This window comes from Catharus ustulatus, chromosome 7 (genome assembly GCF_009819885.2).
Source record: "Catharus ustulatus isolate bCatUst1 chromosome 7, bCatUst1.pri.v2, whole genome shotgun sequence".
NCBI lineage: Eukaryota > Metazoa > Chordata > Aves > Passeriformes > Turdidae > Catharus > Catharus ustulatus.
In genome coordinates this window covers 7,726,918-7,751,590 of record NC_046227.1, presented here as the reverse complement: position 1 = coordinate 7,751,590, position 24,673 = coordinate 7,726,918, and the positions used below count along the sequence as shown (strand labels likewise).

Genomic DNA, 24,673 nt, shown 5'->3' with positions numbered 1-24,673 from the left:
GAACACTAAATTACCTTCATTTCAATGACTGCATCATTATTTCCATCATTATTGATGGATCATTATCTTAAACAGTTTCTGGTATGAAACCTAGTACCTGTCAAAGTTTCCACTTGGGGTAGATTCTCTTCTATAGCCATACGGTTAAGTGTAGTTTAAAATAAAGAAATAATTTAAAATAATTTTATTATGCCATTAATTAGAAATAGTGAACAACCCCCAACTTAAATCCCCCCAAAATTCACTAACAAGTCAGTGCTTTTCAGAAAGATTCTTACTGTGAATCATCCTATGCAACTTCCCTAAAAACACATATCTAGCACTTGAAATGCACTAAGAGTCTGGTTCAAAGATGTTACAGGCATGGCAGGCAGTCTGCACTGCAAACTCCTGACTTCTTGTTCCAGTGAACCATGGCCCATTTGTGTTACCCCATGCTGACAGTAGCTGCACTGGTCTCTGTGTAAAAATCAAATGCTCAGGAGCTAAGGTAGCAAACTGCTTGCTTTTAACATGGGTTTTGGCTGAAATCAGAATATCAGGGTCTGACCCTAAAGCTATATGCCTAGAATGTGTGAGCCTGATATCACTTGAATCAATTTTACATCAGGGCTGGATGATCAATTTCAATTCAATACTCGTGACTTATGTCACTAGTTATGAGCTGAATATTAAACTCAGTTCTGTGGTGTACAGTAAATTTGCATGCCCTGGAGAGGTGATACAAGAAGAATATGAATGACCAGGCAGGAAAAAATTTTTTTTGAGAGTTGTGTCCACATCTTTACATATATTAACATTTTTCCTATTTGAACACATGCAAAACACTTGTCTGACATTTTCAGGTGTACTCAGAATGGAAAAAGAAAAGAAACTTCATGAGAAACTGAAAATTCAGTCCTAACTTAGGCAAACTTTGGCATATTGCATGAAATTCCAGGATTTCCCTTTCCTGTAATACACAGATTCCAAATACACAAGTATATACAATACATACCAATTCCAGGGTTTCTGTTTGCTGTGACATGCAGCCTGTGTTGAGCAGTAGCCCCCTCCTCCCCCACATTGTGAGTTCTGTAATTATTGCTAACAGCACATCAAATGTGAACTACATTTGATTTTAAGATCAAATGTAAGATTTTATAAGCCATAACGTATACAGTCACACAGAGATGTATCTGCTTTATGCAGAAAGCATATTTTATCTGCATTTTTTAACATAGAAGCAGGACATGAGAGTTTCTAAGTATTTGAGCAGAAAGTAAAAAAGCACAGAGATCTCACTTAAGCTGGCATAATACAGAGACATTTTGAAGAGAAATAAAAGGTTACATGGAAAAAGAAGATAGATACACAGTAGAGATTTAAATATTTTAAGTCTTTTAATGCTTTCACTAATAATGAAAAAAGCCAGCTGAACTATTCCTGTGTAATATTACAGTGAGTAGCTAAAGATATTCCTTAAAAATACCTTAGTTACTTAATTTACTGCCTAGGATTCTGGTGACAGCATGAAGAGGGGACAACTTCATTTTTCATTACTAATTGTTAATTCAGTAAAGAATTTGTTCTGTGGATTTTGGTATATGCTAAAGGCAAACAATTAAGACAGGCATTTGCATAGTGTCAGATGTGAACAAAATCTCCAATACTACTTTAGCTAGAGTATAGGAAAACCCAGTAAGGTTATCTGAAATAGGAACCACTGGATATATATTAGTTGTTGAACAACATAAGTTAGTACTCTTTGCAATGCATTTCTAAAGTATTCTTTTCCTGCCTGCTAAAAGTAACCTCCCAGGATTTTCTTTTAAATAGAACAAACTTTCAAGTCATAAAGATTGGTAGAAGCTTAAAGCAAGTTTAGAGCAAGGTTTCTCTTGATTCATAGTACAAGTACAGAGTTGGTATAATATTCAAGAATGACAGTGCTGTCTTTCAGTACTGCTGCCCACAATACTTGGAAATATATCCTTTCAGAATGTGAAGGCATATCCTCTGAGAAGTACCCAGATAAATCAGTTCACCCTTGGCTGTAACTAAATGCTGTCTAGTGACTTGTGATCGACAGGGCTTTACCCTCTGACAGCCAGATTCATTGTTGGGACAGCAACCAATCGTCGGGTTTGACGACATGAGCCTAATCAAAGTTGGAGTATAAAAAGCCCCCTTGGAATATATAAGGTACACCAGTGTGGCAAGCTGTCTCTCAGATTGCATTTGCTTTCACGGATCTGTTTAGTACTGAAAGGGAAAGGGGGAGGGGGGAAAAAAAAAGAAGGGAAAAGTGCTGCACTGAATGTGAGATCATGCAAAAGCTAGCGCTCTGTGCTTCTATTTACCTGTTCATGCTGATTTCAGTTGATCCGGTGGCTCTTGATGACAGTGGCCAGCCCACAGAGAACGCTGAAAAGGACGGACTGTGCAATGCTTGTACGTGGAGACAGAACACAAAATCCTCCAGAATAGAAGCCATAAAAATTCAAATCCTCAGCAAACTGCGTCTGGAACAAGCTCCTAACATTAGCAGGGATGTTATTAAACAACTTTTACCCAAGGCTCCTCCACTGCAGGAACTGATTGATCAGTATGATGTGCAGAGAGATGACAGTAGCGATGGCTCTTTGGAAGATGATGACTATCATGCCACCACCGAAACGATTATCACAATGCCTACAGAGTGTAAGTAACCCTGCTTCTTTCGCCTCCCACTACCCCTCCGAGAGAGTTATCTCCCTGCTGTAGAGCCACACAACTCCTCCTCAGGCTCTCCCAACAGGCTGCTGGCTGAATTCTGCTGGAGGGAGGGAGGAGAGCATTATTTCTAAAGAATTTGAGCCAGGTTCAGACGACCGTGTGGCGAGCCTTTGTTTTACTCTCCTTATAATGTGTGTGCCCTGTAGCACTCAGGATTTGCCCACTGCCTTAGAGAGCAAAGGGAGATCTGCAGTTTAGCCAACTTCGTTGTCTGCAGCACTCGGGGCATTTCCTCTCGCAAATATGAAGTACAAGTGCAGATAACGAGAGAACTACATTTTTTTTTGAGGGAAGTTTCACTGGTCAGTATTTTTAGAAGCAGTAGAAATCAACAGAAATGCAGTTTAGAGCACTACACCTATCTAACTGCAACATGCTACAGCAAGTGCAAGCAGAGAGTTAAATTCTTGCCTCTTTGCTGATCCCATAAACTAGCACCACCCACCTCAGAGTTAAAACTATATATTTAAAGCAAATATGTGTGCAACAGATTAAATGTAAAAATGTCCGTGCTACAGCAATCAGCTCACGTAATCGTGCCAAGGAAGAATGAAGGCATTTACTGAATGAGCAGATTCTGAGTTATCTTCCGAGTGCTAAACATCTGCTATGGCTCCTATCAAGTATCTTTTGCACAGCTAATACTGTAGTATCTTATGTTCTTCATCAGCTTAAGTATTTGACTATGGCAGCTGTTTTTTCAAATAACACTTATGAATATGATGTCAAAAAGGAAAAATATGACAGGATATATAAGGCATGTTAGCAGTTACAGATATCGTTATGATATGCAGACTAGAATAATATCAGCTGCTCTCATTAATTAAAAATGAACCCACAGATTGAAAAAGTAAATTTTTCAGTGAAATTTTTAAACTTAGTAATTATTAAGATAAGCACTTAATAGCATTATTTTACTGCAGCCTTATCACAAAGCTAAGGTCTGCCTGCACTTTTATTCCAGACTTTAATGTTCAAGGCTTTATAACTATTTTTAATCAAACTGCTACATAGTTACAGTGACTGAAGAAAAGTCATATTTCACTGCTCTGAGTTCATTTCCTACCTCTTATAAAAAGCTCTTGAGCTATTTTAAATGCACTAAAGAGACAGGTATCTTAAGTGATGAGATTTATGAATGTTAAAGCCCTGCACCATTTAGGATTAGTACTACCCATTTTATCCTGGCATGGAAAGATATTGCCATGACTAGGTATGACAGCTGCATCACAGGCTACAGGAAGGAGGAACGCAGCACTGCACGTGACTTTCCTCTAATATTATTCAAATGAAAACAAAATGATCCTTATCTTAATCCCCTCAATTATTTTCTTCCCACTGAGAAAAGAAATTTAAGTGTGCAGTTTGACCAGGGCTGTATGTTCTGCAGTAGGCTGAGACTTTGGAGTAAATTAGAAATAGCTGGATCACCACACATATGTTGAGTCAGCTTATGCAAAGTTGCTATTCTGCTTTATGAAGGTCCTCAGGAGGTGACCAGCAGAAGTGAATTGGTAGTAGGTGACAGAATAATAATTTTATTGACACCCACTAAACTTGCTGTAGAGTGTAAACCATAGGAAATGAATTAAGTTAAATCCACTTTGTTACTGCTACTCTTTATAACATATTTTAATGTTTTCTATACAGTCTGAAAAAAAATAGTCAGGTTTATATACGCATTTTTTTCTTGTTCCCTGTTCAGTAATCTGTTCTTTCCATTCATTTATAGCTGATTTTCTTGTACAAATGGAGGGAAAACCAAAATGTTGCTTCTTTAAGTTTAGCTCTAAAATACAATATAACAAAGTAGTAAAGGCACAATTGTGGATATACTTGAGGCAAGTCCAAAAACCTACAACGGTGTTTGTGCAGATCCTGAGACTTATTAAACCCATGAAAGATGGTACAAGATACACTGGAATTCGATCTTTGAAACTTGACATGAACCCAGGCACCGGTATTTGGCAGAGTATTGATGTGAAGACAGTGTTGCAAAATTGGCTCAAACAGCCTGAATCCAATTTAGGCATCGAAATAAAAGCTTTTGATGAGAACGGACGGAATCTTGCTGTTACTTTCCCAGGACCGGGGGAAGATGGATTGGTAAGTCTATTTAGAAAAATCCCATTTCTCTGAAAAGCATTTAAGCTCTGCTTTAAGGATAAAATGAATGCATTGTTTAGGGAATGGATGATAAAAGTTCTGTATATTCAATTCTTTCATTCTTTGCTCTCTGATCATGCCAAAAATCAACAGCTTTTATCTGCCTCTGTTTCCCTAGCTAAAAAATAGAGAGAAATTGCAGTATTTCAGAGACATTGTGAGGTATTAACTAGAAAAGGTTTTGCAATTACTTATGGGTGATACTATCAAAGTAACATTGTTTTCAATTTGAGAGCAAACACTGCTAAATAAGCAGCTATTCCCCATAAAGAACAGTCTTTAGATTCTTTCACTGGTTAGGAAAGATGCCCCCAGTATTGCTGAGAAGGCAAGGGAGTTCCTACATATTCTTTATGCATATATTTTCTATAAACAGTGACAAAAATCCTCTCTCTATGAAGTTGAGAGCAGATCTTCATAATGTTAAATTCTTTACCTATTAGAAATGTCTGAATAGAGAAATTCTGCTTGATACAAAAATAGAGTCATGATGATAAGAAAGAGTACAAAATAAATATCTGGTTTGTTTTTATAAGAGTAGATGAAAAAATTAAATCTGAAGTGTACCTACAACTCCACCTGAAGTGAAACTACAGCATTTCCCTCGCTATTTGTTTCTGTAAATCACTAATCATCTGCAACCTATACAAATTTCTGAATTTATCACAATGAAGTGATACCTCCTTTAGAACAAAGTATGAAGAATATTATTCTACTTTTACCTCTATGTAGTAGATAAATCTGTTGATCACAGAAACATAGAAATATTTAGGTTGGAAAAGACCACTGTGTCCAAGTATATTTATGCAACATTTAACTTCACAGCAGTATTTTATAATTTAAAAGTGCTTAAAAGAAAAACTCTGTGATATCTTGATTATACATCCAATATAAATGTGGATCCCCCATATTTGAAACAGGCCAGCTGGATATCATGATCAGGAATGTCCTCACCATCTCCATCCATTCAAATGATGATAGACACAGATAACCCATGGCTATCATCATCTATAAATAAACATCTCAGCAGCAGAGCAGGGTTAGAGGCACAGCTAAAAATGGGAGAGGAAATCTCTTCTCTCTTCCCTCCAGCAGTTCCCCTCCCAGCACAAGGGTGTCCTTCTCAACAAACACCTCCCCATTTAATTTACCTTCGGAAAGGGCACCTCCAGCAGCTCCAAAGCTCTCAGGTATCTGGGGAGAGGGAAACCTGTGTGAGAAAGTTAGCTGGGCTGTTACTCCTGAGGAATGGCCTCTGTGGGATGGCCCCTTCAGTGCCAAACCAACACATGGGGCAGAAATAAGTGTGTGGAAGCGAGCAACTTTGTGAACTTCTTCAAACTCATGATTGTGAGGGTTGCAATTTCCTTCTAGTCTCAGTTGGTGACACACCTTTGGTAGGAAGCACATGGCTCAGAGATCTGCCAGAAGTACATTCCTGGCCATATTTGACTCTTCCAGGAGTCAAAATATTTAGCTGCCCCTCCAAATTCATTCAGTCGTGGAGTCATTCAAGCCTGGCAGCAATAGCGGACCCACTTTTGGCTCCTCCTTGGTCTGGACAAAAAACTTTCCTTGATATCCAGAAAGCTGAATTAAATATGATTTTAATTAAGGGAATTTCAGAAGGACTCACAAAAGCTCTTATTATGGACTTTAAAACAAACTAACAAAATCCACACCAAAAGTAAAAATCCAGCATTCAAATTTCTGAAATGTTCTTCTAGCAGTTAAAGGATGCTAGCACTGAGACAGTGGTGATTTCAGGGATAAATACCCAGGTCTTAATGCTCTGTATAGAGAAACAGCAGAGAAATGCAGAGATAACTATAAACATAATTGTAGGTCAAATTTTGTTTGCAAACTTTGTTTCAGAATATTAACTTGAATAATAAATTTGAACAATAAGATATTGTTTGCATATTTTTAGTGAACTTGGGCTTACCTCAGAAATGATTCCAATTTCTTCTCCTCTTCTCACAGAACCCATTTTTAGAGGTCAGAGTTACAGACACACCAAAACGGTCCCGCAGAGATTTCGGCCTCGACTGTGACGAGCACTCGACAGAATCCCGATGCTGCCGCTACCCGCTGACGGTGGATTTTGAAGCGTTCGGGTGGGATTGGATTATCGCTCCTAAAAGATACAAAGCCAATTATTGCTCCGGAGAATGTGAATTTGTGTTTTTACAAAAGTACCCGCACACCCACCTCGTGCACCAAGCCAACCCCAGGGGCTCAGCGGGCCCCTGCTGCACGCCCACCAAGATGTCCCCCATCAACATGCTGTACTTCAACGGCAAAGAACAAATCATCTACGGCAAGATACCTGCCATGGTTGTAGATCGCTGCGGGTGCTCATGAGGTTCCTTCGTGGGATTCTCTGCTTCACAAATCATGAAAGCTATCAGAAAAAAAAAAAAGGAAAAAAAAAAAAAAAAAAAAAGGAAAAAAGAGAAAAGGTTATACCCCCTCACCAGTCTTTCAAACTGTGAAGTTACGTACGCAAGGCATTGCCGACCTCCTGTGTGCTACCAGCACCAGCTACAGAACGTGAACTAAAGGACAATGTAATTACCTGATGGCTGCTTGTGAGCCAGCAAAAGAGAAAAGCTACAATCAAAATCACAGGATTTAATCCAAGTTCTTACATTATGAGGGAATCAATATTCAGTCATTTGGATGCGAATTTAAATGCAGGTTTCAGTACATATTGGTAATCAAAAGCAAGCTCCTTCTCACCTGAGGACAGAAGGAGCAGGCTTTTAGGTTCTTTTATTCACAGTTCCACTTAATATCATATTTACAGAAACATATATACTGGTAACATATACACCACTATACAATACCACCAGAATCATCCTTAAACACTTGAATATATAGTGCAGACTTGTGAAATGTATCAGATGAAATTCCACATAGATGGACAAACCCTGAAATTAGGGATGGCATAGTGTATTTAGCGTGTTTCCATTCCTTTTTCTCATTAGTATGTTAGTAACCAATGGCAATGGTGCTACGTAAGCAGGCTGAGTAAACAGAAAGATAGTTATATAAGTGAAAGAATTTAGGCTTAATAACAAATTTGCCCTATCCTCAGGTATTCAACTATTCAACATTCGCAAGAAATAGATTTTTTTTTTAAATGAAAAGGAATAGTTTTCTAGACAGAAAAACAGAAGGCAGCAGAGAAATACAACACTTAAATTGCAATCACACATTTTAACCTGCCTTTGCAACATTACCATTTGCACTATGGTAAACCAATGCAAATAGTTGGTTGCTACAGATATTGTTTAAAAACCACTTTGATATAACTGACTTGTGTAATATGTATGCATCAATATTTTGTAAATAAATGTTTATTTTTTAATCACTGTTGGTATATGTTCATCACAAGAAAATAATTACTTTAACCTGTACTTTAGCTTAATAAGCAAACCCCAATATTCTCTTCATAATACAATTTTCTGGATTTTAACACAAATAATATGTAGGAACAATGCAACAAAGTAAACCATATGTTGATAATTATTCTACATTTTATATGTTTTTTACATTGGTAGGAGTCAACTAGGATAAATGATGGCTGTTGACATGTTTATAAGGTTCTTTGGGTCACTGTTTTTATGGTCATTTTGATCTGCAACTGAATTTCCATATTTTGAATGTTACGTTCATAAATAATGATGATACCACAAAAGATTGCTATTAAATGCATTTTATTATATTTAAAAGTTTGCAGCAAAGTATTTTCTGTATTTGAGTAAACATAGCACATGGATTTCCACACAAATTCTGTACATTTACTTTATAGTAAAAAATTGTTAATTGAAATTAAAAAGATCTATTTACTATAAACTCCATTTTATTTCACATGTGAAATAGAACTGATAAACCAGGTGTTTGTTAAGACAACACAATCACTGTTAAAACATCTTCATGTTAGTGTGATGCGCGTTTTTGTTATATTCCAGAATTCAGTTTTGAATTTTCCTTTGTGTAAAACCACCCTAAAATTGCAAAACTGCTTTTCTTTCCCTTCCTCTTTTATATATTTTCTGCCTCAGTGGTAAATATTTTGTATTGAGTTTTTTACTTTTTTAAAAATTTGTATGTAAGGACATTAAAACTTAAAGTCTGAGTGATGAGGTTTGAAATTTAAAAGCAAACAGATTTTCTGCAATTTCTTTTGAATGATTAGGAGTTCTGCTAAAGCTGTGTCCGAGCATCAAGCAGATGTTCAGCTTCTCCCGATGCAGTTCAGCAGAGCAGGTCCCTGGGGCCCTTAAATACACTTTCAATTTAGTTTCCCACAAAATACCATCACACTAAATAAAAATCTAAAAACTTTTGGAATACAGACTCTCAGTGAAGCCACAAGAATTGAAAGTACAACACAATTCCCCTCCTAACCAAAGTTACAGAATTAAGGGAGAAATCCTCTGTTTGTTGAAGTCAATGGCAAAACCTCCACTGGCTTTAATGGAGACCAACATTTTGCCCTCTGACTTATAACTCGTGACATTCAGGCACCAAGCAGTGCCATCCTGCTCATGTGAACTATCAATAGCATCTCCTTGTGTGAGGCTTTTAAACCATTCAGAGACTTCCAATTAACTTCCATATACCCTGTAGCTAAACATTCACTGCTTTAATTGGGCCAGTTCATATAGCAACAGCTGCAGAGATGCAGCAGCCTGGATTTTGCAGTTGATAGGGAACAAAACATACTCTGCACCAAAGTCCAGTTACAACACCTGCAGGATTTTTTTTTCTCATGAAAGGCAAAGTAGACCTAATGCAAATTCATTTACCCCCACACAAGTGACATCCTTGGCTGCCTGGTAATAACTGTACCCTACACAAAGGCAGTGCAAAAATGATGGAATTTTTTTATTCCTGGAATCAGTGAAAACAAAATCATACCAAGAAAATTAGTATAAATTCCAAAAATTAGCTACTCCAACCAGCATGCCATCTTGACACTCAGACAACTTTTATTCCATGTAAATTTTATGCAGTATGCATCTTTTATATTTTGCCCAACCTGAAATTACAATAGAGCAATTTTGGCTCCCATGGTATAATACTGACATTACAGATAAGTGGTTACTCATGGAACATGCTGTGGGCTTTCTTGTTGATTTTAGCTCCTGAATAGTTCATTATTAATGTGTTTATTGACAACCAATTTAAGATATCAATAATTCCTTTGTTCTTTTTGCTGCATTCTTATTTTTACTAGGCTCAGGTCTGAGAGACTTCAGCAACATTTGTGAATATTTTGTACGGCTCTCAAACCTCACTGTTAAGCTGTATATTCAGAACAATGAAAATAGCCAATGAGGGATAATGTGTGAGAAACAGCATCATTTCCTTGCCTGGCATCCTAAGAATCCCAACAGGAATAAACCAGGTAGAATCCAGCTTTCCAACATAGTGCCCAAGTGCCCCAAGATGGACATGCACACCTGCAACAGGACAGTCCCTCATCTCTATACTGCTTCAGTTCTTCCTCTTCCCTCCCAACACGAGCCAGTCCTCTTCCAGAGCTGTTCTATCCCTACCTGCTACCCAGTTTCATTTACGCTGTAACTCAAGTAGCATTTCCCCTCCTATTTCTCAGAGCATCTCCCATCCCAGCCAATGTCCATCCCCAGCACACCCCAGACTCTTGCCCTACAGTCCCTTTTGCAGGGGGATCAGCCTCCCTGCAGTACTGCCCTCCTGTCCCTTAAGCAGATCCAGTGCATCCTGCTTCTGCTGGAAGCTGCAGTTAGGGGAGAAACCTTCCAATATGCTCAACAGAGCCTGTGGGGAATTTAACAGCTGAACACAGAAGTCATCACCACTAAGCACAAATGCACTGCAATTTTTCACAGATGGACTGTTTTGCTAAACATGAGCAGATTTCAAAGAAAGAACTAAAAGCCAAATCCATTCATAGCTTTAGGTAGCTATTCCTCGATTCTGTGGAGTTTAGGTTTGGGGTTTGTGGTTGTTCATTGGAAGTTTGGGGTTTTTTGAAGGTTTTTCTGGGTGGTTTCTTTTTTAATCAGTTCTTGGATGTGAATGACCTATTTTGGCTAAATGTCTCAAAAAAATAAATCTGCTTGAGATTAGGTTTGGACAGCTCAGCTCAGGCAGATAGATTTTATTAAAGCTGCAGTAAAACAAAGCAGGTTATTATAATCTGAACTACTGGATGGACAAACTTAATACCCAAAATATCCCACCTCAACTTATAAATTTAGTACATTTCAATAAAAATATAAAGTTAGGAAATAGTACATTATGAGAAGCATGAGCTAGAAGCTTTACAAACAATGCTGTACCTATGTAACTCAGCAAAATTATCAGGAAGAACCACAGCAATGTGCTTTAACTGACTCAAGTTAGCTCTGTGCTTCCACTTTAGCTTCCTCCCAACAATGTTAACTGCAGCAAGTAGGTATTTATAAATTGTCTTAACACCAGCAATGAAACCAGTAATGCAACTGCATCTGCTTTCCTGTCAAGTTTTCTCTTGCAAGAAGTAAGACTATAACTCTGTCTTGAAATGTAACACATTTGAATCCATAAAAATAAGATGTTAACAATTTCTGGAAACACTAAAGCTCCAATTCTTCTATTTAGTTTATAAAAGCCCTGACAAAATCCAAAGGAAAAAATTAGGGCCACAGGCCAACTTCTGAGTTTGAATAGGCAAGAAGTACAGCTCTGCTTACTCTTGGCCACTTGCAAATAATCTCAAAAAAAGGGATAGTGCTAACATCTGTTGTAGAGTTCTTGCAAAACAAAAAGAAATGGAGAAGTGCAAATGTGTAGTTTATTCAACAGTGAATAACTCCAATTAATTACTAGTCATATTGATAAATTAAACAGAATTGTTCTCTTTAGTGGTTAGACAGGGTGATTTGAGTGATGAAAAACTACTACAGTGAGCATGAAATGAAAAAACTGTTATATTGCTCCAGAATATAGATGAGAACAAGTCATGAAGCCCTCTGTGACAAGATCAGTAAAAAGCTTTGCAGCATTTTGGATGTAAATCTGGCTGATTTTCACCAGCCTTAGCCACTAAGGCTCTGAGGCTACACTTTTCTTTACAAGTGGACATAACTCTCACACTATACATGCTTTCAGAAAATATAAAATAGTTTAGTGCCCACCAGTCAGCTCGTGATCTTGAACTTGTGCTCTTAACTTAGAGGCTCCCTGTGCTCTAAATCGAATTATGAATTTAAAGTAATCAGTGGTCCTAAAAAATGTTGCAATTTCTCCCCACAGAAATGCCTTTCACCTACAAGTCAATAACCAAGTTAGATTTCAAACTTGGGGCTTTTCCATTATATTTATTGTACTACCTCTGTGCAAGTTGAGAGAATCTCTCAAGAGCTGAAAGTATCCAGTTTGAATGAATCCTACCTGTGGAAATGCAGAGGAACAAGCCCTGGCTCAGCAGCGTCTTTCCTGTATGGTCTTGGGTGAGATCTTGTAAGGATCTCTGGTTATGAAAGAACAAAAATGTTTGGTTTTGGCATTAAGTTCCATAATGTTTCACCAGTAAAATTACCAGGAGCACTTACAGGTTATGATAGTATGGGAAAAATACCTGGGAAAGCATTACAGAGGCATTACTTGGTTGACAGCTTGCACTAAACTGACAAAAAGGAAATTTGGGAGACAGCAGCAACACAAACAGGACAATATACTGAAATCATATAAGGTGTACCAGTCATTGTAAAGCAGACATGTGCTAACAATGGTCTGCTTCTATGCATTTCAAAGAGCTGAGTACGATATAATAAGTGAAATTTAAAGCAGTTAAATAATTTAGGGATGTAACGAAGGCAGCAAGAAAGATTTTATCTTCTCAAATCCAGGATGATATCAAAGGCATTTGCTAAACTTTTACTTCCTCTGTCTTAAGAACACTTAACCTGAAAAGGTCTACTCCTTGCCAAAATAAAAAGATGTTTTAATGCAAAACTAACTTAAGTATAATCTGTCGCATCATAATTCGAATATGCAGCAATCCAAAATATAATTACTCATAACTTGGCTAATAGCTTGCAGTTAAGGTTCATGAATCATGCACTCTTTCTGCAGAAATGCTTATTAGTTTTTTACCTAGGAGAGGAGCAATTATCTTCCCAACCAAGCCATAGTATCAGGGAGTTAGAGCATTATTTCAGGGTACTTCATGGCATCCAATTAGGCATTCTTAAGCATCATACACAACAGCACGTAGAGCAAAGATTTCCTTTACACTTCAGCATCTGAGGAGGAGGTTTATTGATTCAAACAGCAACCTTCTCTCCTACTAACGTTTTCATCATCCTTTTCCCCCGTTGTTATCCCTCAAACCCGGCAATGCTGACACACGAAGCAGCAAACTGAACACCTGGCTGTCACGCATTATGGCATCAGGTTGCAGCGCCAGGTGGTCGGAGGAGTGGGAGGCACGTCAAACACATGCCTTCGGGCTGAGCTCAGCTGCCTACTGTATGCTGCTGTCATGTGGGAAAGCTCAGCCTAGGTGCTAGTCCAGGGCAAAATGCCCATTGCTTGGCTGCTGTAGGTGACACCTACCACAATGTGCTGCTGGCTGGCCAGAGTACTCTGCTCGCTTGTGCTGCTCACCCACCGTGCGGTGGGACAACAGATCTCACAGGATTCCAGTCATGATCACTGTGTGTCTAGAGGTACCAAAGAACATGGGTTATTCTGAAAAACAGCAGCAGCACTTCATTGTAATTGAGTCTTTTCCATCTAGAAAGGAATTGTTCTAAGAGCACCCTAAAACTGGGCTTTTCCCAATGCAGATGTGTTCCTTCCATCATATCGTAGCATGCAGTGGCAGCATCAGAATTTTATACAGTAAATTCACGAATACAAGCCGCACTGACTATAAGCCGCATCTCTGGGTGTTGGCAAACATTTTGGTTTTTGTCCATAGATAAGCCGCACACGAATATAAGCCGCTTTGTCGTTCACAGCGAGGACCCACGTGCAATTAGTAACAGAACCGCGGGAGGGCGGGGTTTACTGGCTGAGCTAAGGCTGTGCAGGCTCGGCCTGCTAGGGGCCGCTGACGGGGCCAGGTGGGCCAGCACGGTGCTGCAGCTCGGGGCCACCCGCCGCTGCCACTGGGCTCGGTCACCCCGGGTCGGCGCTGCCCCGCGGTGGCAGGCAGGGACGGAGCTTCCCCTGCTCCTACGGCAGCGGCGGCGGGCGGGGACGGAGCTTTCCCGTGCCCGTGGCGCCGGCGGTGGGCAGGGACGGAGTTTCCCCGCTCCTGCCGCGGCGGCGGCAGGCGGGGACAAAGCACCCCGTCGGCTCCCCAAGCCGCGGCAATGGCTGCGCGGGGCTCCCGTCGGCTCCCCGGGCCACGGCAATGGCTGCGCGGGGCTCCTGTCGGCTCCCCGAGCCGCAGCAATGGCGGCGCGCGCTTCCCCCCCCTCCCTGGGCCGCAGCAATGGCGGCGCGGGCTTCCACCCCCCTCCCCGGGCCGCGGTAGGGGCGGCCCGGGTCCCCCCTCTCCTCCCCGAGCTGCAGCAATGGCGGTGCCCCCCCCCCACCCCCGTCTCTCCCCTGGGCTGTGGCAGAGGAGGAAAGAGAGCTCTCCCGCCTCTCTCCCCGCCCCCCGTGCTGCCTACAGGGAGCCAGGCTCCACCCGCGGTGCAACAGAGTAGCGATTTGTAACAATCGCAAAATGCCGACTTTGCAGCTGCTCGGCTCAGCACTCTGGCAGGCACTTCTGAGGTTGTATTAGCCGCTCCTGATTATTAGCCGCATTTCCGGTTTAGGAGCAAAATCTTAGTCAAATTGGTGCGGCTTGTATTCGTGAAATTACTGTACTCTGATCTGCAGCCAGATCTCACAGACCTGAGTCCTCACAACACCATGTATCAACAGTCACCAACAAACTTGATAAATCAAACTAATAATATTTATTTAACCTGTTTTTTGCTACCACAGCACACCCCATTTACACTTACCCCGTTTGCCTAAGGAGATAGAAAAGGCAGCTACTCAAAATATTTTCTTTTGAGGCCACTGTGTTGTCTCTGAAATAGTTTCAGCATACTTGCCTTACCTTTTTTTTTTAATAGTTTGTGACTTACTTATTAACCAATTTTTTGGTACTGCTGTATTTTCAGTTCTCCAATACCTTAGCAAAGCTGGGAATACTACTAGAGCATCCTCACAGAACTTTCCTCTGCTTTCTAAGAGCATCTTACTCTTCCTGTTCCCAAACAACTGTCTCAGCTTTTCAACCAATGCAGATTTAGACTCAAGCTCTAATTACCACAAAATTATAAGCCCAAAGCTGACTATCATCTTAGGGATGAATTTATTGATTTATATTTTAAAACTGAAGGTTTAGGAACATTTTTTTTTAAAATTAGAAAAAGGTACTTTTCAATAAAAGCACTTTTCTATCGTAACCATCATTCTTAGCAGGCTATTGCTCTGGAAACAGATCCTAAATCAAGTGGTGCCTTTTACCACAACATTCTTTTCATCACAGCGATACCCCTAATGATTTTATCAGTGTTCTTGTGTGAAGACTGCTGGTCTTAACAAAATGCTTCAGAAATCTGTGGCTGTCCTTGACTGCCCACTTCCTTACACCCACTGCACTTGTACAAGACCTCATCTGAAGAGAGTTGTAGTAATTACTACTACCACATGAACACGAATGACAATCCTCATGGATAAAACAAATCGTGTCTATAGAAGGCAGAGTGCAACCCTCAGCACCCATTGTTTGGGCTGGACATGGCTAAACTTCAGGTCTTCAGCTGAAAAACAACTGAAAATTGGTTCCACAAATTTCTCTTGACTGTGATTAAGAAGGAGCTTAGTTACAACAAAATGCAATTACTCAGTTTTGGCCACGCAGCCTTCACGAGGCTTTTCCAGATCCGCTCCCACGGACCCTAATTCTGGTTTGGAAGCCAATTGTTCCTTGGCAGCGTTGCCATGGATCTCACTCAGAGATTTAGCAACACATTCTCCACCAGCTTACAGCAAACACCAACGTCTGCAGCTCACCCAGAGCTTGATTATACCATAATTTGGAAGTTATCCATATTAGATCCCACCCATTACACCTGACAGGGAGGGTGGAATGCTGTGCCACACAAGACTGAGCTCTTGTAGCTGTACCTGATACTGCATTTTCACAACAGAAAGTGCCTAAACACAAAGTCATACATAAAGATAAACATGCAGGTGGAATTAGGATTTTCTAAGCATTTGCAGAGCCACTGGGATCAAACTGATGTCCCCACCAAGGGAGACATCATGGGTATCTGTTAGAGAACATCTAACCAAGAAATCAGGAAGTCTCCTTTAAAGAACTGGATGAAGATTCACAATTCCAGGTTAACATGGGTACTTTAACCACCCCCAGCACCTGTTGGAAAGGCAGCAGGGCACCAGCATTCCTAGAGACTTCTGGAGGATAGCTGGGATGTGCTGCACAAGAGACTTTTCACTGGCACTGCTACTCACCTCTGTAAGAAGATGATGACCCAGGGTAACTGCTTTGCCCCAACCCAATCCTTTCTGTGATTCTCTAACTGATACAGTATGGAAATGAGGGAGGCAGAATAACAGAGCAGCAGCTTTGGCAAAAATAAGGTTCTGTGGCATCAGCATGGAAATCAGAATCAGGTTCCTTGAATTGCCAATATTTTTGATTATTGCTACAATGATGACACAAGATAAGTCTTTACTGGATCTGAAAAGTTCCACTGTTCCACTGGTTCTCCTACTGCTCTGAAACATCTCACTTTAATCTTGTATTCCATAGAGAAATAAATTTCTGTTTGCTTTTCTCTTAGCTTGATATTTTTTAAAGTATGGAATAGCCTTCTAAATTCTGTATTTCTTTTCTTCTGGATGAATGCACTCTCAAACTATGGGAGGACTCTTCTGAAAAAATACTACTACCTAATGTGGATAAATAATTACATGGTACTTGGGGTGATGGGAGAATGGTACAGCCTCATTCACCGGACTGGAGGAGGAATATTACTTTCATGCTTTGCTCCAATTAATTGCAAAATCTTCTGTCACCATTCTTCAGTGGTGGAGATCATGAGACACCCAAAAAGCACCTCAACTCTGTGAGCTGTGTGGACTGCAGACAATAAAGAGAGTTATGCAAATTTTTCTGTAAAAATTATGTTCTTTAGTGATTAAAAAAAAAAAATCACCTTTTCCCATAATGCTTGACCAGCATGAATAATTGCAAGAATTATTGGCATTATTACTAAAAAAAAGTCACAGAAAAATTATTTATTTTTCCCTCTGCCCAGATGGTCATATTTAAACAACCAGTAGAATAATGAAAAAAAAAGAATAAAAACCCCTTGGACTCAAAAACAAAATCCTGGACTGGAATCTGAATTTCATGACCATTATTTTACAAGTGAGACAAAAGTCTTAAATTCCAGATTTCAGTTGTGCTAAAATACTCAAGAAATTTTTATTCTATACACATGGAAAGAATGTAAGAGAATATTGCCATTGCAATGGTTTGCTTTAACACACTACAGAGATTATTACAAATAGATGTATTTTATCCCAGGAATTTTTTGGGAATTCCAGGAAACCCACATGAGCAAATGGATGGGAGCACACAAACTTTGATTTGGACTGCTATTCAGAAAGCAGGAGCTGAGACTTCTGTTTGGATTTTTTGTGTATGTGTTCTTAGCCCCTTTTCCTTTGGCTATACCTGTTAACAACAAAGAAGTTCCACTCTCACTGTTAGGAAGACAGTAGAATTTGGTTCCTCACAGGCAAATTTTTAGTTGGACATTCTGAATGCTTCTTTTCTATTTCGCATATTTGTGTTTAAAGACAATCTGACCGTGAATAAACCTTTAGGTGAGAAACTGGCTTTAACACACAGCTTTGACTTCAGCATTATTCCATAGTTTCATTCCTGCTTGAGAGTTCAACAGAGCAGGCTATAATTTATAGTAAATTACACTTAAGACTACAAAATTCTGACAGTTTTACTCCTGTGTTGTTCAATGCACAAAGTGACCCTATCATGAGGCTGTTGACCTGGCACCCTTGGGAAGTACAGCAGATTTTTCTCAGCTAATGCATGGCCTCACTCAGCAGGACAGGGCAGGCTTGCTTTAAAAAAGGGCAGCACAACAACCCTATGTTCCTAACTAATACTACACAAATGAAGAAATGAGAAAGTCCCATCAGCTGAAATGAATAGTGGAAGAAAATTCTACTGTGTATTCGTCGCTTACAATTAACATTTGGACCAAAACTGACTCATATAGCAGAATGATTACTCCTTAATCAAAACCATAACTAGCTGTGCATTTCAAAAATCGTTTTCATATCATTATGAGCATGAACTCTGACTGCCACAGACTGGGATACACATGCACTCTCACAAAGGGATACCCTGTTGTCTTCTTTGCCACTGCTCAAAAACCCCAGACTGTTGCCAGATGCTAAAAGTAGACTTCATGGCTTGTAGTAATCATAGTAGAGCCACATGAAGTACCATACAAAGAAACAGAAACATTATTTTTAAAAAAAGCACAGATTATTTAACAACAATAATAATATTCCCTTCACCAATACTTAATCTAGTAATTTCCCCATTGAAAACAAAAACCATTAGATACATCAATTTTGATTCATTTATAGAATGTTTTTAAATTACTTAACCAGAAAGTCCATCCTTCCTAAATGTGTATTGTAAACACAAACATGCACCACCAATCAGAAGATGGAACTAATAAAAATAACTTTAATAAAAAATTGACGCATAAGAGAGCTTCTGTAAAGAGCTGAAGACTTCCCAATTAAATAGAACAATCCTACAGTAATGATACAGTCACTGGAAGATTTTTCCATTCCCCTTTAAAGGAAAACCTGTATGAAATGCTGAGATCTGGTTACAGTAGCTGTTCTTAACCCCATCAGTAGAATTATGAAATTTGAAGAAGCAACCTTTGCGTTAGCCTAATTCACACTTCAGTTCCCAGCTATCTCCTAAAACAAAACCATGTAAAAATCTACCTTCAAGACTAAATCATAAAACACTCAAAACTACCGTGACCATAGAACGGTGAAAGGCGGGTTAGAAGCTAATCCATGCCCCAGTCTTGCTCTTTTGGGGTGACTGTGACACTGGGGGGACAAAAACAGCCTCACCTTCCTGCAATTTCTGGTAATACACTCAGTGTTTCCCTGAGTAATGTGATGAACTGACTGCAACCCTCATTGCCCACCCCCCTGAACTGTTGGGGGAAAAGGCAGAGAAAACTGGGAGGGAAATTGAGCCTGTGAATAACGGAGGCCAGGGGAAAGGTGTTTTTAGGATTTTTTCATTGCCCTATTTTGATTTGATTGGTGATTAATTCAACTCATTTCCTCAAGTCCAATTTGTTTTGCCTGTGACCGCAATAGGTAAAATCTCCCTGCCCTTATGCCAATCCATGAGCCTTTTATTTTCTCTCCCCTGTCCAGAAGAAGGGATAGAGCAATTTTGGTGGGCACCCAGCATCCAGCCAGGGTAAAACCACCACAGGTATGCAACACACACAGATTATTGAACATTCTAGAGATACAAATATTAAATAATTTCTCCAATTCCTAATATGTACTACTTAAAGCATGTATTAGATTTTTTGAGCTTTAACTGGGTCTATACTCCTGGATTAAATAAGACTCATTACTGAATGTGCACACTCCTGTAGTATATAACGTGCACAGGATTCTACAACACCAAAAGCCTTTGACCAAACAAAATTTCCTACTGAATGAGAAGCTTAGAATATCTTATGCCTTTCCGTGAGGATACAGTACTAATGGAAATACAGTTTGCTTTTGAAAGCACTATTCCAGAAGGTGAACTGACACCAAAAGCAGTAGGAAACTGAAACACCCTAAAACATATTTTTCCTCCTCCCTCCACCATCATTATAGCTTACCACAGCTTAACTATTCTGTAGAGCCAATGTATCAGTGTACAATGGGGACCCCAGCTGTGGAAGTCCAAGGTCCAAACAAATAACCTGAAATAAATCATGGCAGGGGTAAACCCAGTACTGTACCTTGAAGGGACACATCTACTTTGAGCATAGCACTGTGAAGATTCCCTGAGGAATTGCTCTGTTTCCGAACACTCCTCCATGATTTGGAGAAAAAGCTGCCAGGGCGTTTCCTCCGAGACTTCACATCACCTCAAAAGAATGCTGTTGACACCTAATCTCACAGCATAGAGCTCCAGACATTTTCCAATCTGTCCTTTCTCTGAAGCTCTTTTTGTCACCAGGTGATTACCACCCCTATATTCCACTGGAAATTCAATTTTCATCCCTTGAGCTCAAAACCTATCAGGTGATAAACCAACTCATTGCTTCAAGAACACTGTAAGCAACTTATTAATGGCAGAGAATTAGTTCTACTCATCAAGAAGACAAACTGCCAACACTTTTTCAGTATAAAACATTCCCACAGAGCCATTCCAGTATAACCTCTGCACATGGACATTTGTTTTTAGGACAAAGTGTAGATTAATTCTGGAAGAACTACTCCTTTCAAATGTAACATACAGAATAAAGGGAAGAATATCTAGCAAATAAGAATCATTCCTTGATGGGACAAGGATGGGTAATACACCATCACCCACCATGACCTACCCTAAGAGCAGTCAGGCATGTTTTTGGACAATTGCCAGTTTCCTGGTTCCTCCAGGACCTTCACACAGCGTTTGGTAATTCTTGCCTTTCCACAAAGACACAATTTGTCTTGTGTTGAGCACTGATGAACACTCAACAGTGATCTGGTGCTTTTAGCTTTCCTTCATATAATACCGACCGAAATTATTTGAATATGGTTAACTTGGAAGAAGTTTGCATGGTTTTATCACTACACTGTGCATAATAAAAAGTGACAGGAAAAAACCAAACCACATCAGTTTTTAAACCACTTGTAGAAAAAAGCAGCTTAGCAAAATAAAATTACTTGACAGACAATGAAATTCTGCTATGTAAGTACAAAACTCAAGTAAACACAATTTTTGTTCATCCTTCCAAAAGCTTGTTGAAAAACGTGTAGTGGGGTAGGAAGTAGAAACTTTAAAGATTCTTCAAAGATCCATGAGTCCTCCTGAATCCTATTCCTGTAATGGGAAGCCTTCCTAGTGAAAGGAGACACCTGCTTTTCCACAGTGCACAGTTCCCTTATGGGCCATGAATAATCTGATACATTTCAGCAGTGGTTTTCATCCTTATGAATCCAGTGGTAATCCTATTTAAAATACAGGATGGATTTTCCAAGGTAATAAATTATCTGTTATTAACATAAGATTTTTTTTTTACAAGTTTGGCCTTACAAAATTAAGTATACAGCTTTCTACATGCCTGGATAATTGGTCAGTTGTATTTTGATACCTGCTTTCTCAGATTGACATTCTACCATTCAAACAGAAACACAACTCAGACAAGGCAAGATAATATCCTGCACTCAGAAGATGATGTTTCTATTTCATTTGTTCACACCGCTACATGTTTAAGCAAATATTTAGAAACAGCTAAGAAACTAAAAACATGGGTGGAAAACTGAACTACAATATATGTTTAGCACATGAACAGTCATCTCTTTCCCAGATCCAAAAGTCCAAGGCTAGAAGAAATATTTGTTATTAAGAACCTCTCTTACACATTTAAACCAATGGCTCTGTTCAAGTTTACTTATGTAAGTTATACTGAACTTAAAATAGTAATCCTCAGCCAGTGATGTTCTTGCTTTCTTACATTTCTTCTAGCCTCAGGAATATTATAATCTCTTGTGTGCAAGTTTGTATAAGGCTTATACATGCTCAAACATAAAAAATGATACTCTGAATATAAGTACAAAAAACTCGAAAATCCAAGTCAATGTGATGATCTCACCAAAACTGAACCTTTAGCATAAACCTAGCAAAGCCAAGAAATGGAGTTTGAAAACAAATTATTGCTAATTTTATAATTAGCTTTGCTCTGTCCTGTATTAGGGGCTGCACCTCTGCTGCAAGCTTATGCTGCATCTTCACCAGAGTGCCAGTGCTGTAAGAGCAATACCAGAATGCAATCACGAGCCGCTGTCACACTGTCCTGGTAAGTGATCCACTCCCAAACTCCACTTGGCACATGGGAGAGCAGCAGCTACAAATTCAGGGGTAAGGCCTTTTACAGCTGTAGCTCAGAGTCTTAAACAAGTTAAAAACATTACCTGAAAATTTAATCAGCAGCCCAGAGCATTTTAGAGGCGTTTCCACAAGCACACGTTATTTGTAAAAAAAAAAAAAAGTAAAATAATTCCAGTCTTGCAAAGCCTGTTTGATGGGTTTATTTTAGTAGTATTTTACATGGTTATGCTCATTTCAACCACACTGAATGGATAACAAAAATCACTCTATCATTGCCTTTCAGCTGTAGTTGTAGCTGAAATATTAAGCTATCACATAACAGTGGCAGCTCTCCAGGCAGGGGAAAAGAGTGTTTTGCAAATGTTTACAAATGTACTTAGGCATTATTCATCATTACCTTGACTCTACATCTGACTAAATACACTCCTGCAAGACTCACTTTGCTTTATGGCTGTTTCAATGCCCTCTTACAGTCCTGGGTCTCCACTTTGTAAAGACAGGGAACCCCCAAAGGCCCTTGCCATTTTACTTTTCCTGTATCCGTGTGGTGGGTTGACCTGGCTACATGCCAGGTGCCCATCAATTCTGCCCTATCATTCCCCTCCTCATCTGGACAGGGGAGAGAACATGTAATAGAAATTATAATTAAAGGCTGATCGTCTGAAAGGCTGGGAGAGATCACTCACCCATTGCCATCGCAGGCAAAGCAGACAGGACTTGAGGAAATGAGCTGAATTTGTCACCAATCAAATCAGAGTAGGACACTGCTGCACCCCCCACTAACAAGACCTTGCCATGCAAACTCAATCTTCTTTAAAGATCTAAAGTGATTTAAAGAGTCCTTTATACACATTCATTTAACATTTACTTGAAGATCTTTGAAGCCACGCATCTGCTGATCTACACCAAACATCCATAAGCAAACTTCTCTTAGCCGCCCGTTTCCAACAGAAACTTCATCCCTGAGGATTGTCTTCTGCTACTGATTTTACTTGTCAGTGTCAGTAACTAACACAAGCATCATTCCAAGAACAGGCATGAAGGCAAAGGATGGTTTTGCTTCTGCCAACACTGGTCCATCCCTCCTCATTTTTAGAATCACAATTGCTCTAGAAGTTTGAATCAAGCTCAGTTATACAGTTGACAGTTATACAACTTGGGAATTGAAATCAAAAGTACAAACCAAACATGGTGACAAAATTCAGTTATTTTAGAGCCATGATATGATGTAAGGAACTACTGGGGAATTTTAAAATTGATAAAGTTCCTTTGCTAAGCTTTGTCCAAAATATTGACATCATTGCTAAAACAAAATAATATGGGAGATTATTTGAGGGAGCAAATTGGACCATAAGGCAAGTGTAGGAATTGCACCACCCCAAGATTCTGATTAATTCCAGTAAGAATTTACCACTATGATCAATCTATTTTCCCTTAATTCACTGGAATATCTCCTGTTCTTAAGGGAAGTGCTAAGAAAAAAACCTAAATAATTTATAGAGGAATAGGTCTTGAAAATGTTTTGCCTACACTGATCTGCATAAGCTATATATTTGCTAGATGGTTGAAATTAGATTTTCTTGGCAGGAATATTCTTTTGGGTGTGACTGTACTTTGTCTGCTTTATAAGGGTAGCAGAGCTTTAACTGCACTTCAGGAGGGTTGGCTGATTATTTTGTTTCTAACAATACAGACTCTTTTTAGACTTCAGGGTTTTTAACCTTTCTTCAGCTAATTGGTATGATGGGGCAGGGTGGGACACAGAGCAAAGATCATTGCAAATACACACAAATTTACTTTGAAGGTATATGCACGTTTCAGCATAAACGAAACTTATTACCCACAGAATCTCATCTATTGGATTCAAAAGCATTTTACACTGAGTTTCAGGAAAAAAAACAGCGAAATTTGAAGACTGAAGAGAGCAGACTAAAAATCCTTTCTACTGTTCTGCACCAAGAGGTAAAAATTTCATGCACAAACCTAAACAGCAACACTCAAAAACTCCAAGGAACTGCTGAAGAGAAGGAGCATGGACTGTCTGAGCCTCAGAGGAACATGACTTTAACACGTTCCTTGTTATTTGATAGCTAGTCTTAATATAGTTAGAAGAGTCTGAAACAGATGAAGGTTGACTTTATCAAGACAGGTTTGGTAAAAATTACTACTTTTATGGAGTAGGCAATAGACATGGAGGGTATGAAAGTTCTAAGAAAAATAAATTCATTTTTCTCTACATTAAACCAAAAATCTTTTCACACAGCAAGCACAAAATTTAGCATGGTTCAGAATAAAACAGGGGCTTTGAGAGGTGGGGAAAAGATAAATAATTTGTTCACATTGAAAATCTAAAACTATATTTTAAAGAAACTTGAGAACATTGCTGAATCTTATCACAACATAGGATATGAGATATTTTCCACAAGATCCTTTCCTTAACATCACTCCCATTTGAAGCAATGGTCATGTAGAAGACTCTACTTGTCTAAAACTCCCAGTAGTGGGTAGGTGATTTCTCAGTCCAATGACACAAGAGACATGTGAGAGTCCTCAGAG

General features: G+C 39.3%; 1 protein-coding gene across 1 annotated transcript; it reads left to right on the top strand.

Moving 5' to 3' along the window:
• The first annotated feature begins 2,229 nt into the window (after positions 1 to 2,229).
• On the top strand, positions 2,230 to 7,356 carry MSTN (myostatin). The gene is made up of 3 exons (XM_033064241.1): positions 2,230 to 2,682; positions 4,490 to 4,863; positions 6,907 to 7,356. The coding sequence occupies exons 1-3, from the start codon at positions 2,310 to 2,312 to the stop codon at positions 7,285 to 7,287; spliced, it is 1,128 nt and encodes a 375-aa protein (XP_032920132.1). The 5' UTR covers positions 2,230 to 2,309; the 3' UTR covers positions 7,288 to 7,356.
• Positions 7,357 to 24,673: the final 17,317 nt, after the last annotated feature.